The sequence below is a fragment of the Rhamphochromis sp. 'chilingali' genome, assembly GCF_963969265.1.
Source record: "Rhamphochromis sp. 'chilingali' genome assembly, chromosome: 6".
Taxonomy (NCBI): Eukaryota; Metazoa; Chordata; class Actinopteri; order Cichliformes; family Cichlidae; genus Rhamphochromis; species Rhamphochromis sp. 'chilingali'.
This window is the reverse complement of record NC_137933.1, coordinates 3,574,301-3,589,629: the sequence shown is the minus strand read 5'-3', so window position 1 is coordinate 3,589,629 and position 15,329 is coordinate 3,574,301. Positions and strand designations below refer to the sequence as shown.

The window sequence follows — 15,329 nt, the reverse complement described above, 5'->3', positions numbered from 1 at the left end:
GCTGTGGAAAATATGAATCCCATTCCCGGTTGCTTAGTTTTAATGTTAGACAAAGATAACCTGAGTAAATACAAAATGCAGTTTTTAAAAGGTGATTACATTTATTATCCTACCCGACCCTGTGAACTCGTACCCACCATAAAACTAATAAAAAAAGTAACCAGAGTTATAGTTTTGAAGTGGCCTGCTTAAAGTCCGGACTCAAATTCAGTTGGGATGTTTTGCCGTGACCATAAACCGGCCATTATGCTCCGAACTCTCCAGTGTGGTTTGAGGATGAGTACAAATTCCTCCACAGCGATGTGAAAACTGTCACTTATTGCACATGCAAAACAAATAAGAAAATGGAGTACATATGGATCAAACTGTCTGAGACTGAGAATTTTTAGAACGTCATTGAGATCAAATAAAGAGTTTTAGATACATTTTTCTTTGCTCTACTTTGCCTACAGTGGCCCATTACAGAAAAGGCTTAATGACGAGGACTCTTGCCCCCAATAAGTCTTGTTAGTCTTTTAATTAGGGTCACCATATATTCGGGCCAGTGCACTAAAGCCGTGTTTGGAGCTTCTCCAGTGCAAATGTAAGCATTTCTTTGATTGCTTCTGTTTCTCCTCGCAGATGAAAGGAGGGATGGTGGCGTGTCGACGGTGGCTCCGAGGCCGGAGCCTTTACTTCTCCAGGCTGCTGACGAGTCGCACTCGCTCTCGATATTTCTTTCTGGCTTACTTGTTCACCGTACATGTGCTCGTTCTCATGTGCCTCACTGGAACCCTGTAGGCAAAGTCGTTCCTGGACTAAACACAAACTGGCTGAAGGGTACATATGAAAGCTAACAGAGATTTCAGTGAATAACTTTGTGCATACACAGTAAAACCTGAAACTGACACGTTGTTCTCTTTTAAATGTAATGGTAATGGGGGGGCGGGGACGACAGTTTGTTTGCATCTGATTTAAGTTTTCTTATGTTTGTAAGTAGACCAAGCCTTAAAGCCGTTGACTTTGCTTGCCTTCAATTTCTTTTCTTTCATTTTTTAAGAGCCACACTGGACAGGAGACGAGAAAAGAGTTTGTTTGATGTGACCCTCGGGGAAAAGCTGCACAGTTTGCAGAAAGCCATATACACCCGTACTTAACACTAAGAAATCTCCTGCACACACCAGCTGCTGCTTTTCTTGTTTGCCTGAGTTCGTGTGTTGCACATGATCACATAATCAAAATGCTGAGTTTAAACTATGCACTGAAACTCCAAATGTGTATGTAATCATTTTGTGGAAGCTCCGAAGCACTACACCTCTCCCACTCTGTTCCCTTTAAACTGTAAAGCCAAAGGTGTCTGTATTGTTACTTTGGCGAGCACCCTCATGCCTGTAAAAGCTAGTGGGAGACATAATATTCTCGAGTTAACGCCAGTATCATGGTGTGCCATTGAAATTGTACTGCAACGCAGTAGCAGGTACGAGTTGTTTGTATTTAAGTGTATTTATGTCTGCATCCACACATGCACGCTGTACAGTATGTCACATTTCTGTACATATGATTTTTATCCTGTCTGCTTGATGTTTATTGACTGTAAATTTCTTCTTGATTGTTCAGAGGTTAAAAACAGGTTGGTAAGAATTTTTTTTTCTAAAATAACTTCGACTAACAAGCCAGAATTCTCTTTGTGTAGGTTCAACTAAAAAAAACACAAACAGTGCAAATGAGCGTCAGGATCTGTTTTCTGGCTTGTTAGTTGATGCATTTTTGTTGAAAAATGCAGTTCTGCACATGTTTGTGTTATAAGTATCTGTATATAAAGGGTTCAATCAACGAACAGTGACCGAAATCTATTTATAAAAAGGTAAACTACTGAAAAATGTTCAGATGGCATATTTTCTCTACTGCCTCTATTTTTAAACGTTAGCAAAGCAGTTGGCCTTGAGGCTCATGAGGCTTGACGTCATGCAATACTGTGTCGGGGAGAACCTTTTCTGATCGCCTTTCACCATCTAGAACGGACTTTAATAAAGCTCATTGAAGTTTTCTGCCCACATGAATTGTTTTTTACTAAATCTGTGGTGATTTGACCACTGCAATAACAAAAGGTGGAGTTAACAATCAAGACAGAGTAATAAACGCCAAAGCCCTCACTGCATGCGTCCTCTTAACAATAGCAGAAGTATCAATTCTAACATTTCCAGTCAGTGCTGTTGTTTGAGTGTTGAGTACTGTACATGTCAAAGTCCACTTTGTAGCCTGTATATCTTCTGGTTTCACATTAGAGGCTCTCCTGCGTCTTTAAGGACTCACTAAATCAGCCCAAAGACTGTATATGAAAGATGGACATGGCCACTGACACCATCCAAATTAAGGATAGTCGAACGTCAAAGAGCAAAACATTCAAATTGTGGCAGTCTTGAGAACAGATCCCACTTTGCTTTGAAGTAGCAAGATGCAGTCTGAGCACTGCCTCTGGTCTTTGGTGTTGTTTTGGACCCTAATGTGACATTTCAACATTTTATTGAAATAAACAGAGTAAAGGCACGCTGTCTTCTAACAGGTAAGGAGTAAAATATCTAATAATATTTATGATGTGCAGTCTTTACCATTTCCTCTACAAAGAAACATGACAGTACCAGTCTTACAGTACGACTCTGGATACTGTAGCTCCGGTGAAAACTAAGGCCTCAAATCAGAAGTACCTGACTCCGTGGTATAATTCTCAAACACATACCCTAAAGCAGATGACTCGTAAGCTGGAGAGGAAATGGCGTGTCACAAATTTAGAGGATCATCATTTAGCCTGGAGAAATAGTTTGCTGCTTTATAAGAAAGCCCTCCGCAAAGCCAGAACATCTTACTATTCATCACTGATTGAAGAAAATAAGAACAACCCCAGGTTTCTCTTCAGCTCTGTAGCCAGGCTGACAAACAGTCAGAGCTCTGTTGAGCCAACAATCCCTTTAACGTTAACTAGTAATGACTTCATGAACTTCTTCACAAATAAAATTTTTATCATTAGAGAAAAAATTACCAATAACCATCCCACAGATGTAATATTATCTACAGCTACTCTTAGTACCATTGATGTTAAGTTAGACTCTTTTTCTCCAATTGATCTTTCTGAGTTAACTTCAATAATTACTTCCTCCAAACCATCAACGTGTCTTTTAGACCCCATTCCTACAAAACTGCTCAAAGAAGTCCTGCCATTAATTAATTCTTCGATCTTAAATATGATCAACCTATCTCTAATGATCGGCTATGTACCACAGGCCTTCAAGCTGGCTGTAGTTACACTTTTACTCAAAAAGCATCTCTAGACCCAGCAGTCTTAGCTAATTATAGGCCAATCTCCAACCTTCCTTTCATATCAAACATCCTTGAAAGAGTAGTTGTCAAACAGCTAACAGATCATCTGCAGAGGCTTATTTGAAGAGTTTCAGTCAGGTTTCAGAGCTCATCACAGCACAGAAACAGCTTTAGTGAAGGTTACAAATGATCTTCTTATGGCCTCTGACAGTTGACTCATCTCTGTGCTTGTCCTGCTAGACCTCAGTGCAGCGTTCGATACTGTTGATCATAATATCCTATTAGAGCGATTAGAACATGCTGTAGGTATTACAGGTACTGCGCTGCAGTGGTTTGTATCATATCTACAGTGGGGCAAAAAAGTATTTAGTCAGCCACCGATTGTGCAAGTTCCCCCACTTAAAATGATGACAGAGGTCAGTAATTTGCACCAGAGGTACACTTCAACTGTGAGAGACAGAATGTGAAAAACAAATCCATGAATCCACATGGTAGGATTTGTAAAGAATTTATTCGTAAATCAGGGTGGAAAATAAGTATTTGGTCAATAACAAAAATACAACTCAATACTTTGTAACATAACCTTTGTTGGCAATAACAGAGGTCACTATTTACTATAGGTCTTTACCAGGTTTGCACACACAGTAGCTGGTATTTCGGCCCATACCTCCATGCAGATCTTCTCGAGAGCAGTGATGTTTTGGGGCTGTCGCCGAGCAACACGGACTTTCAACTCCCGCCACAGATTTTCTATGGGGTTGAGGTCTGGAGACTGGCTAGGCCACTCCAGGACTTTCAAATGCTTCTTACGGAGCCACTCCTTTGTTGCCCGGGCGGTGTGTTTTGGATCATTGTCATGTTGGAAGACCCAGCCTCGTTTCATCTTCAAAGTTCTCACTGATGGAAGGAGGTTTTGGCTCAAAATCTCACGATACATGGCCCCATTCATTCTGTCCTTAACACGGATCAGTCGTCCTGTCCCCTTGGCAGAAAAACAGCCCCATAGCATGATGTTTCCACCCCCATGCTTCACAGTAGGTATGGTGTTCTTGGGATGCAACTCAGTATTCTTCTTCCTCCAAACACGACGAGTTGAGTTTATACCAAAAAGTTCTACTTTGGTTTCATCTGACCACATGACATTCTCCCAATCCTCTGCTGTATCATCCATGTGCTCTCTGGCAAACTTCAGACGGGCCTGGACATGCACTGGCTTCAGCAGCGGAACACGTCTGGCACTGCGGGATTTGATTCCCTGCCGTTGTAGTGTGTTACTGATGGTGACCTTTGTTACTCTGGTCGCAGCTCTCTGCAGGTCATTCACCAGGTCCCCCCGTGTGGTTCTGGGATCTTTGCTCACCGTTCTCATGATCATTTTGACCCCACGGGATGAGATCTTGCGTGGAGCCCCAGATCGAGGGAGATTATCAGTGGTCTTGTATGTCTTCCATTTTCTGATGATTGCTCCCACAGTTGATTTTTTCACACCAAGCTGCTTGCCTATTGTAGATTCACTCTTCCCAGTCTGGTGCAGGTCTACAATACTTTTCCTGGTGTCCTTCGAAAGCTCTTTGGTCTTGGCCATGGCGGAGTTTGGAGTCTGACTGTTTGAGGCTGTGGACAGGTGTCTTTTATACAGATGATGAGTTCAAATAGGTGCCATTCATACAGGTAACGAGTGGGGGACAGAAAAGCTTCTTACAGAAGACGTTACAGGTCTGTGAGAGCCAGAGATTTTCCTTGTTTGAGGTGACCAAATACTTATTTTCCACCCTAATTTATGAATAAATTCTTTACAAATCCTACCATGTGGATTCATGGATTTTTTTTTCACATTCTGTCTCTCACAGTTGAAGTGTACCTCTGGTGCAAATTACTGACCTCTGTCATCATTTTAAGTGGGGGAACTTGCACAATCGGTGGCTGACTAAATACTTTTTTGCCCCACTGTATCTAATAGACTCCAGTTTGTGCATGTAAATGGAGAGTCCTCTTCACACACTGAGGTTAATTATGGAGTTCCACAGGGTTCAGTGCTAGGACCAATTCTGTTTACATTATACATGCTTCCCTTAGGCAGCATCATTAGAAGACATAGCATACATTTACACTGCTATGCAGATGACACCCAGCTCTATCTGTCCATGAAGCCAGATAGCACACACCAATGAGTTAAACTGCAGGAATGTCTTAAAGACTTAAAGACCTGGATGGCCGCTAACTTTCTGCTTCTTAATTCAGATCAAACTGAGGTTATTGTACTCGGCCCTGAAAAGCCTAGAAATATGTTATCTAAGCAGATTCTTACTCTGGATGGCATTACCTTGGCCTCCAGTAACGCTGTGAGGAACCTTGGAGTCATTTTTGACCAGGACATGTCGTTCAACGCACATATTAAACAAATATGTAAGACTGCTTTCTTCCATTTGTGCAACATCTCTAAAGTTAGAAATATCCTGTCTCAGAGTGACGCTGAAAAACTAGTTCATGCATTTATTACTTCCAGGCTGGACGACTGTAATTCATTATTATCAGGATGTCCTAAAAACTCACTGAAAAGCCTTCAGCTAATCCAAAATGCTGCAGCAAGAGTACTGACAGGGACTAGAAAGAGAGAGCAGATTTCTCCTGTTTTGGCTTCCCTTCATTGGCTTCCTGTTAAGTCCAGAATTGAATTCAAAATCCTGCTCCTCACATACAAGGTCTTAAATAATCAGGCCCCATCTTATCTTAATGACCTTGTAGTACCATATCACCCTATTAGAGCACTTCGCTCTCGCTCTGCAGGCCTACTTGTTGTTCCTAGAGTATTTAAAAGTAGAATGGGAGGAGGAGCCTTCAGTTTTCAGGCCCCTCTTCTGTGGAACCAGCTTCCAGTTTGGATTCAGGAGACAGACACTATCTCTACTTTCAAGATTAGGCTTCAAACTTTCCTTTTTGCTAAAGCATATAGTTAGGGCTGGACCAGGTGACCCTGAATCCTCCCTTAGTTATGCTGCAATAGACGTAGGCTGCCGGGGATTCCCATGATGCATTGGGTTTTTCCTTTCCAGTCACCTTTCTCACTCACTATGTGTTAACAGACCTCTCTGCATTGAATCATATCTGTTATTAATCTCTGTCTCTCTTCCACAGCATGTCTTTATCCTGTCTTCCTTCTCTCACCCCAACCGGTCGCAGCAGATGGCCGCCCCTCCCTGAGCCTGGTTCTGCCGGAGGTTTCTTCCTGTTAAAAGGGAGTTTTTCCTTCCCACTGTCGCCAAAGTGCTTGCTTCTAGGGGGTCATATGATTGTTGGGTTTTTCTCTGTATCTATGAAGCGCCTTGAGGCGACTTTTGTTGTGATTTGGCGCTATATAAATAAAATTGAATTGAATTGAATTACAGATCCTATACTCAGTTACTGTATAGGCTGGTAATGTATGCTAGGTGCAAGCCTCTGCTGGCCAACCAGGAACAATGCTTCACTGAAACTTAATTCACTGCTGATAAGGAGCAGATCCACAGTCTGAGAGTAGGAATAATTTAAAGGCAGCATCTTACTGCACAGAGCAGGCTGCCAGTCTACTACTGCTACTAAAACAACTAAGTGACACTGTTTAGAATTACTTGCCATACTTTATCTAATCCATGCTTTTTACATGCTAGAGGATCAAAATCGGCCATAATAGCTCATGTAATGTCTTATCACATGCTAGATTTTCTAAAGCCTGGGAACAAAGTCAAGAAGTGGAGGGGTCAATATATTTAAAGGTTAAAATCTTTTAACTATCAGGCTTCTCTTGTCTGGAACCACCACCTGCTTTGGGTTCAGGAGGCAGAGTCCCTCTCTTCTAATGAGGGTTGGCTCATGGATGAAATTTCGAGTTAATAAGTCGAAATTTCGAGAAAATAACTCGAAATTTCGAGTTATGGATACTAGCTTTTTTGTTTTTATTTAGTGGCGGAAACAGGCTTCCACAGAAAGACGACTGCTGTGAAGCCCACCGACTGGTTTTTGAATGCACATTTTGAAACCTTATTTGCCCCCCATGTTAGGTTTTCAGTCAGATGTGACAATGTTTGGCTAAGAGTGGAGTGCCGCGTTATCATCCACCACTAGCTAACTTGATTAACCAGCTGCACTGATAAAACGTGCACGCAGTTGAAGCACAGGCTTCTTGAGGCTGCTGAGGCTTAGCACACACCAGCTGGCTACAGCTGCCTGTGTTAGGATTCCTGTAACGGGCCACACTGGGTTTGTTCATGTAGACATTTAACATGGAGTCCATGGGGACTTTTGGAGCCAGCTCGAAGGGGCCAAACTGCAAGTTTTGGCACTTCAGTGTTGAATTTGTTTTTCAACTCTGGAGGTTGGTATTGCTCACTGTTGCCAAATGCTTGCTCACAGTATCACCTGATTGCTGTGGTTATGTCTCTAACATTGTACTGTGTGCAATGAAATGACTGTGGCTGTGGGGCTATAAAAAAAAGTCATTTGAAATTATCTCAAAGTAAACTGATTACTATAGTTGTTTATTAATTAGTTCATTTAACCAAAACACATAAAATAAAATAACTGAAAATATGTCTAAAAGAATTGAAAACTATTCAGACTCTTTATGTAACCTGTTCAACTGCTCATGAAAACAAATCAGCCAATCACACAGCAGTAACTCAGTGCATCCTGACAAGTAGACATGGTTAAAAGTTCAGACTGAGCATCAGTGTGAGGAAGAAATGGTATTTAAATGGTTGTTCAGACATGGTTTGGTCCCACGTGTTGGCCTGAGTACTTGAAGCTGCTCATCTGTTGGGATTTTCCCACACGACTATCTGTAGGGTTTACAGAGAATGGGCTGAAAACCAGACAGTAACTCAAACAGCCACTCATTATTCCCAAGGTACCATACTGATGAGCTACAGCAGCAGCAGCAGAGCTCTCTGTGCGGCTCTCCTGCAGGATGCTGAGGTACAGTTCACGTGGACCCAGCAACACTGGACAGCAGAAGTTTGGGGAAATATTACCTGGTCTGAGTCTTGATTCCCGCAGTGACAGAGAGATGGCTGGATCAGAACTTGGTGTGAACATGAAAGCAAATATTCATTCTATCTCACACTGCATTAGCAGTCAGGCTGCTGACAATAAAGAATTCAAGCAGTTCTTGAAGAACAAGACTTAACAGTAGTACTAGCAAGATGTACCTGATAAGGTGGATGGTGAATGTAACATTTAACAGCAATGGCTTGCAGGCTTCTTCATTTACGTTTTTGATGTTTGATGTAATGTGAACATAAGGCCACTAGATGGCAAAGTCTGTTAAGGTGCGGAACAACCCTTTTATGTAACTGCGCTGTACTTTGGTATTATCTGAGATAACCACGAAGGGACGGATGAGAGAGGTGGGTTCTGTATCTTGTCCTTATATGTGCCATTGTTCATGAATTTGGCCCATTTTCCTCATTCTATTGGAGTTATTTCAGCTGTGGAATACAATACTGTGGCTAATTTATTGCCTGGAAGGCCTGTCCAGTCTCATAAATATTCATGGAGAATTCTCCCTTTCTTCCCTTTTGTGACAGGATCTCATCTTTTAAACTGCGGTGTCCTGTTTAAGTCACGGGGCCAGATATGTGATTGGGTGGACCACACTGAGAACCAAGTTTTCTCAGTGCGACATCAATCTACGACCGCTATTGTGCTCTTCTATACAACACTGATCACAGAGGGATTACACTTCTTTGCCTTCCTGCAGATTTTTCATTACTGAAGAGACACATTTCTTAGTAATACTACGTTTGTCTTTTTATGTGAAATGTGGCCCGTCTGAGGTAGACGTTTCATTTTGATACTGATGACGATGACTCATTCATTTCCACGTTTAAAGACTGGACGGTGAAATTTCACAGTCAGACTGACACAAAGTCAGCTCGGTTTGAATCTCGTGGCTTCTGGAGGAAACCGCTCCGACCATGTTCTAATAAAAGAAGGAAATCTGCATCTCGGTTTTGCTCCTGCAGCCTTCTCCTCCCTATCTCTGTCTTTCTCAGCCAGAGTGAAAACAGTCCTCCAGTTGCCGGTGACCCACTTGCCTACAGCACCAGAGGAAGAGAACCGGAGGAGTAGGAGAAAAGGGGCGGGGAGGAGGTAGAGGTGAAAACATGTGGGAGACTGCTATGATTAATGTGCTTTCAGAGCTGGAGTGAGTGAGAGAGTGAGAAAGTGCAAGAGAAAGAGTGAGAGAGAGAGAGCAGAACAAGGGCACCTGTGATACGTGGTGATGGTGGAGAGAGAACAAGTAGGCTTTGGTGAGGTACGCTCAACAAATAAATGATCCTATCTTCATTTTAATGCATCCATGTGAAACTGTGAAGCATAAAAGTAATTCAAGGTTCTTTATTCGTCACATGCATAGTTATACAGGTATAACACACAGTGAAATGAAACCTGACACCATTATATATAATATATAGATTAGGTGAATGTGCAGTAGTGGCATGTATGCAGCAAGCAGGTGAATTCTGTACATTAAGTGAATTAAATAACAATAAACAATCTGACCATTTTACAGAATAGACAATATTACAACCAAATTCCAACCTTGTGGGACAATTAAAGGATTATTCTATTCTATTCTATTCTATTCTATTCTATTCTATATGAACATATTTATAATTAAAGGAATTTGAAATGTACATTGTGCCTTGGTTTAGTGTCTGGAAGAGTCCTGTCTCAGTCAATTATAGATGATGTGAGAGGGCGGGTGTGTGTGTTTAGGGCACGGATGGCTTGGGGATAGAAGCTCCTCTTGAGTCTCTCTGTCCTTGCCCGGATGATGCGGAACCTTCTACCAGATTGCAGAAGTTGGAACAGTTTGTTGCCAGGATGGGACGGGTCCTTCAGTATCTGCGCTGCTCTAGTCCGGCATCTCCTGGTGTAGGTGTCCTGAAGCGGGGGGAGAGCAATCCTGCAGCAGCGTTCTGCTGTACGGATCACTCTCTGGAGAGCTTTTTGGTCCTTCACACAGCTGTTCCCAAACCACGATGTGATGTTCTGTGTGAGGATGCTCTCCACAGCGCCTGTATACAAAGTCCTGAGGATCTTTGGAGAGACCCTGAACTTCCTCAGTTGTCAGAGGTGATACAGGCACTGCCTAGCCTTTTTGGTCTGGACCTGAATGTGGGCAGCCCATGTCAGGTCTGAGCAGATGTGGACACTGAGATACTTGAAGGACTGCACCCTCTCCACTAGAGCTCCATTGATGATAATGGGCTTGTAGTCTCTGTGCTGACTCCTTCTGAAGTCCACCAACGTTCAGCTGGAGATGGTTATCCTGGCACCATGATGCCAGATTCTTCACTTCATGTAGGCCGCCTCATCATTGTTGGAGATTGTGCCCAACACCACTGTGTCGTCAGCGAACTTCACAATGGTGTTGGAGCCGTGAGTGGTGACACAGTCTGAAGTGCAGAGGGAGTAGAGCAGTGGTGAGAGGACACACCCCTGTGGTGCTCCTGTGTTGATGGTGATGCTGTTACCTCACCAATTCAGCAGGAATTATACCTGCAAAGTCAGAGTGATAGCTTAACATCAGGTGATTTTCTTTCTTGGATAAGAACTCCACTTTGCCTGTTTTCCCTGTGTGTTTTCTGATGACCATTAAGGCAGAAATGTGAATGCCCCAATGACTCTACAGGTACGACAGTGATTTATAATATACCCTGGTTTTATCCTCTTGATACCAGAAGATCAATGGCACCACAAAGAAAGGGGTCGATTCAATTCTGATTCTTCCAAATGTTAATAAAACCTTTGACGAACAGTACGCTAACCTGGAGCATCACTTCTTCAGAGACTTCAAATTTAAAGCTTCGCAGTGGTTCCATATTCAATTCACTTCAATTTGTATATATATATAATTACAACAACAGTTGCCTCAAAGCACTTTAGTAAGGTAGACCCTACAGTAATTCAGAGAGAACAGAGAAAACTGCAACAATCATTTGACCCCCGATGAGCAAGTGATTTGGCGACAGTGGGAAGGAAAAACTCCTTTTTAACAGGAAGAAGCCTCTTCTAGAACCAGGCTCAGGGAGGGGCGGCCAAAGATACGTGGTGTAAGAGAGCCAAAAATGAACATTAACTAATGATTAATCACTTAGGGTGTGAATGTGTATAAACACATTCTACTTTTAAATAGGAACAACAAGTAAGCCTGCAGTGCGAGAGCGAAGTGCTCTGATAGATGGGCCGGATTATTTAAGACCTTGTATGTGAGGAGCAGGATTTAAAATACAATTCAATAAACTGTGCTCTCTGTTTCTAGTCACCATCAGTATCCTTGCTGCAGAATTTTGGATCAACTGATCAATTGCTGTTTAGATTTAGAGGCCATGAAAATAACTGTGACATGGTGAATGGCTTTGGATAATTACTGGATCCTGACCCTACTACTGTCTGTCTGAGCTGTTAGACTCCTCATTGCACCACATTTGGGTTTGGGCTATTAAGCTTTTCACTTTTTTGTATTTCTGTTTAACCGAGCTCCTTCTTTTGTCTAACTGAATTTTTAAAAATAAATTCTTAAAGTTTAAATTAAATTAAATCAAAGATTTAAAAATCATGTTTATTCTATTGTACAAGTGAGTTGTGTTTTTCTGTACTGGGGCGATCGTGGCTCAAGAGTTGGGAGTTCGCCTTGTAATTGGAAGGTTGCCGGTTCGAGCCCCGGCTTGGACAGTCTCGGTCGTTGTGTCCTTGGGCAAGACACTTCACCCGTTGCCTACTGGTGGTGGTCAGAGGGCCCGGTGGCGCCAGTGTTCGGCAGCCTCGCCTCTGTCAGTGCGCCCCAGGGTGGCTGTGGCTACAATGTAGCTGCCATCACGTGTGTGTGGATGACTGGATATCTAAAGCGCTTTGGGGTCCTTAGGGACTAGTAAAGCGCTATATAAATACAGGCCATTTACCATTTACTGTTGAGTGTGCTACAGCAACACGATATGAGGAGTTTGAAGAGTTTACACAGAAGGAAAGTGTCCCGTGTAGATGTCTGGACATACGTTTTCAGGATGTCTTTTGTGTCACCTGAGATGACTTTTCATCTTTGCCTTTTTAACCAAATCTCAATGATGTTAAGATGTCTAGGGAAATCTTTTTCAGTATGTTTCTGCTGTGAGTCATCATCGTCCACTACTTTTATTTCCTGGCTAAATAAACAGTTGCTGTAGCCTTTATGTTTTGAGGATTGAGTGATCTTTGAAGCTTACAACAAAGAAAAAACTTGTGCCTCAGAATCCTCGGTTCATGCTGACAATTCAACCAGGATAAGCTTATGGAACAGTTTTAATGATTTACGTTAAATAACTGCTCCTCTGACCAACATCGTTAAAGTGTTCTACAGTTTGAAGACGGTTTTGTCAAATGGATTCGAAGTGATCCAGACCAGGGTCAATTCAAGATTCAAAGCATTTATTGTCATGCAAAGAAAAAACATTTCTCTGTACAATGAAATACTTTCTCTGCTGTCCGCACACAGAAGCCGGTTAGTATGTACAAATAGATTAAATGTGGAAACAGTACAAACTCATACAACAACTTTCATTATTTTATTCAATATTACACCAAATATTTTTCACAAATCAAATCCGCGTTGTAAATGTAGCATCTGCCAGAGAAACAGTCGATTCAGCACCTTTAGCTATATTCATAAAATAACCGAGTGAAAATGTCATTTAAACTTTATCATCATTATTATTCCTTTATATATACAAAAATGGATTTTTCTAAATGTCATTAATATCTCCTTCAAAATGTTTTATTTTTTTTAGAATTTCAACATTTTCAACAGAATAGATAATAGATGATTTGAATAGTTTTAATGATTTTATTACCTATTAAGTTGTTTCCGTTCTAAATTGTTTACTTTCATTGACCTTTAGTCGGGTGTTGTCAGGTTTGTTGAGTTTAAAAAGTCAAGATTAACCGTGGACCATTTCACAGCTCGAGTCATCTGACTGTAACACTTGATCTAGGCTAGCAGTACTGTGTTAACACTACAGTGAAGTGTACTGGTGACAGGTCTTTCTGGTATGCCGTGTAAGCCCACTATAATAATTAGCACATGACAATAATCTCCTCCTAGTTTTCTATTTGATTTTTGTAAATGAAATAAATATAAATGATCAAAAAGTATCAGGATAGAAAACCATCGGATAAAAAATCCAGCATAAAAAGTTCAGTTTCACTGCAGCAGTTCAGACACTGCTGGGTGGTTTGGTAACTTAGATGTAGCAAATCTTAAGGTTCAAACCACCCAAGGAGAAGATTAAAGCTTGGAGACTCCTCACCAGTCAGAACTGAAGGAGCCTATTGGAGAAAAGGTAAGGTGAAGGATCTCGAATAACCTCGAGCGAGTCCAGTTTCTTTTATTTAGGATTTGGACACGCTGTGACGTGGAAGACGACTCCAAAGTCATGTTTTGTCTTCAAACCATGAGCACTATAAGTGTTTGTAATGCTTTCCTTTTTTCTTTTCCTCATTAGTGTATTGGTGACTGGAGGGGTCTTTCAAAAAATCTACTCTCTCTCTACATAATGCATCATCGTTTTATGAGTACGATTACACCGTTATAATCGTTGTCATGTTTTGTCAGTTATTACAAGCTAAATTTGAAAGCCAAGCTTTTAAACATCAACTAACCTTTTTTAAATAGATTTTTAAAAAACTATAATTTATGCTCCTAGAGAAGAATCCCACACACGACTCCTGTGATGTAAGCAGATCAGTCATCAGTGTAATTCAGACAATAACGTCCCTGCGGGGGAAACTTAATTCGCAGGCAGTCAATCAAAGCAATCAACCACATATCAAGCTGGAAAAAACAACAACAGGAGTAATAGGACATCCTCTGTCTAATGAACAAATGAGACCTGCATATTAACTAATAATGAAATGATAATGCAGAAATACCAGGCTGATTTTTACTAGTTTTGAAGTAACACATTAATGCAATTTATGAACCAATCAGTCAGGATAAAGGGAGTTTTAAATGTGCATCTGATAGGTTTGCTGGCACAGACCTATTGCTGGAACGACCAAGACAATTCTACTACAACAGCAAAAACATTAGACACCAGGCTGAACTCTTTGGGTAATCTCGTGCACGAGGGAGAGAACTGACGAGCGCTGTTCCTGACGCTTGAACCCCAGTCACTCTCAGTATGCTCCCCCATAGCACTGCTCTTTATTGTGGTTGCATGAATATGCATGAGTATATTAACATATGACATCTTACACAGGCATGCATATAAAGTACCAGTCTGTATGTACGTGTAGGTGTGTGTGCGTGTGTGTGTGTCACAGATGTGACCCTGTGAAGACTCCCCAGACCTGCTGGCTCCAGGGAGTCCAGCAGTTCACTTACACTCAAACAGATATAGGCGTGTTTGCTATACCACATATCAAAAGAGAAGATACAACCTCTCTCATGACCCTAGGAAGCGTGTGATCCTCTGAAGAGGAGTGAACGTACTCCCCTCTTCACGGTACACAGGGTTGTTGCAGACCTCCTAGGATGAGACATTCTTTCCATCTACAAACGATTATATACTTCAAAGCATAAATGAGTATATGTTTCCAAGCATAAATGACAATCCAACAATATAACCCTAACAGCATCATATTTGATGATAATGGTAATGACAGTGATGCTGACACCATGGAGCACCTTTGGGCCCACGCTGTAAATGTCAGGGGTGAGTGAGAGTGCTTGTGTTGTTTGGACTCTGTAGGACTGTACCGCACCGCTCCCGCTTGCCTCCTATTCTCTTTTTAGCCCAACATTTTTTCCAGTGTGCCCTATATAATGTCCCACTTTGCAATTAGGTCTGCTTCTGCTGTACAGAGAGGAACAGCTAGATGGAGATTTCGTCTGTGCTGCAGATTGTCGTGCGTGTGTGTGTCTGTCAGGTCATCTGTGATCCAGCCTCGCGCTGTTCTAAACTTTCAGACTGCCTTTAGTTGCATGTGAAATTGGGTTCGCTTGCAGACATGTCCTG

General features: G+C 41.7%; 1 protein-coding gene across 1 annotated transcript in view; it reads left to right on the top strand.

Moving 5' to 3' along the window:
* LOC308398393 (uncharacterized protein) overlaps window positions 1-2,033 on the top strand; it is a 38,653-nt gene extending 36,620 nt beyond the window's left edge. Inside the window, 1 exon segment of the mRNA XM_080884988.1 lies at window positions 622-2,033. Within this exon segment, the coding sequence (XP_080741114.1) occupies window positions 622-780 (159 nt within the window). The 3' untranslated portion in view covers window positions 781-2,033.
* The last annotated feature ends 13,296 nt before the right edge of the window (window positions 2,034-15,329 follow it).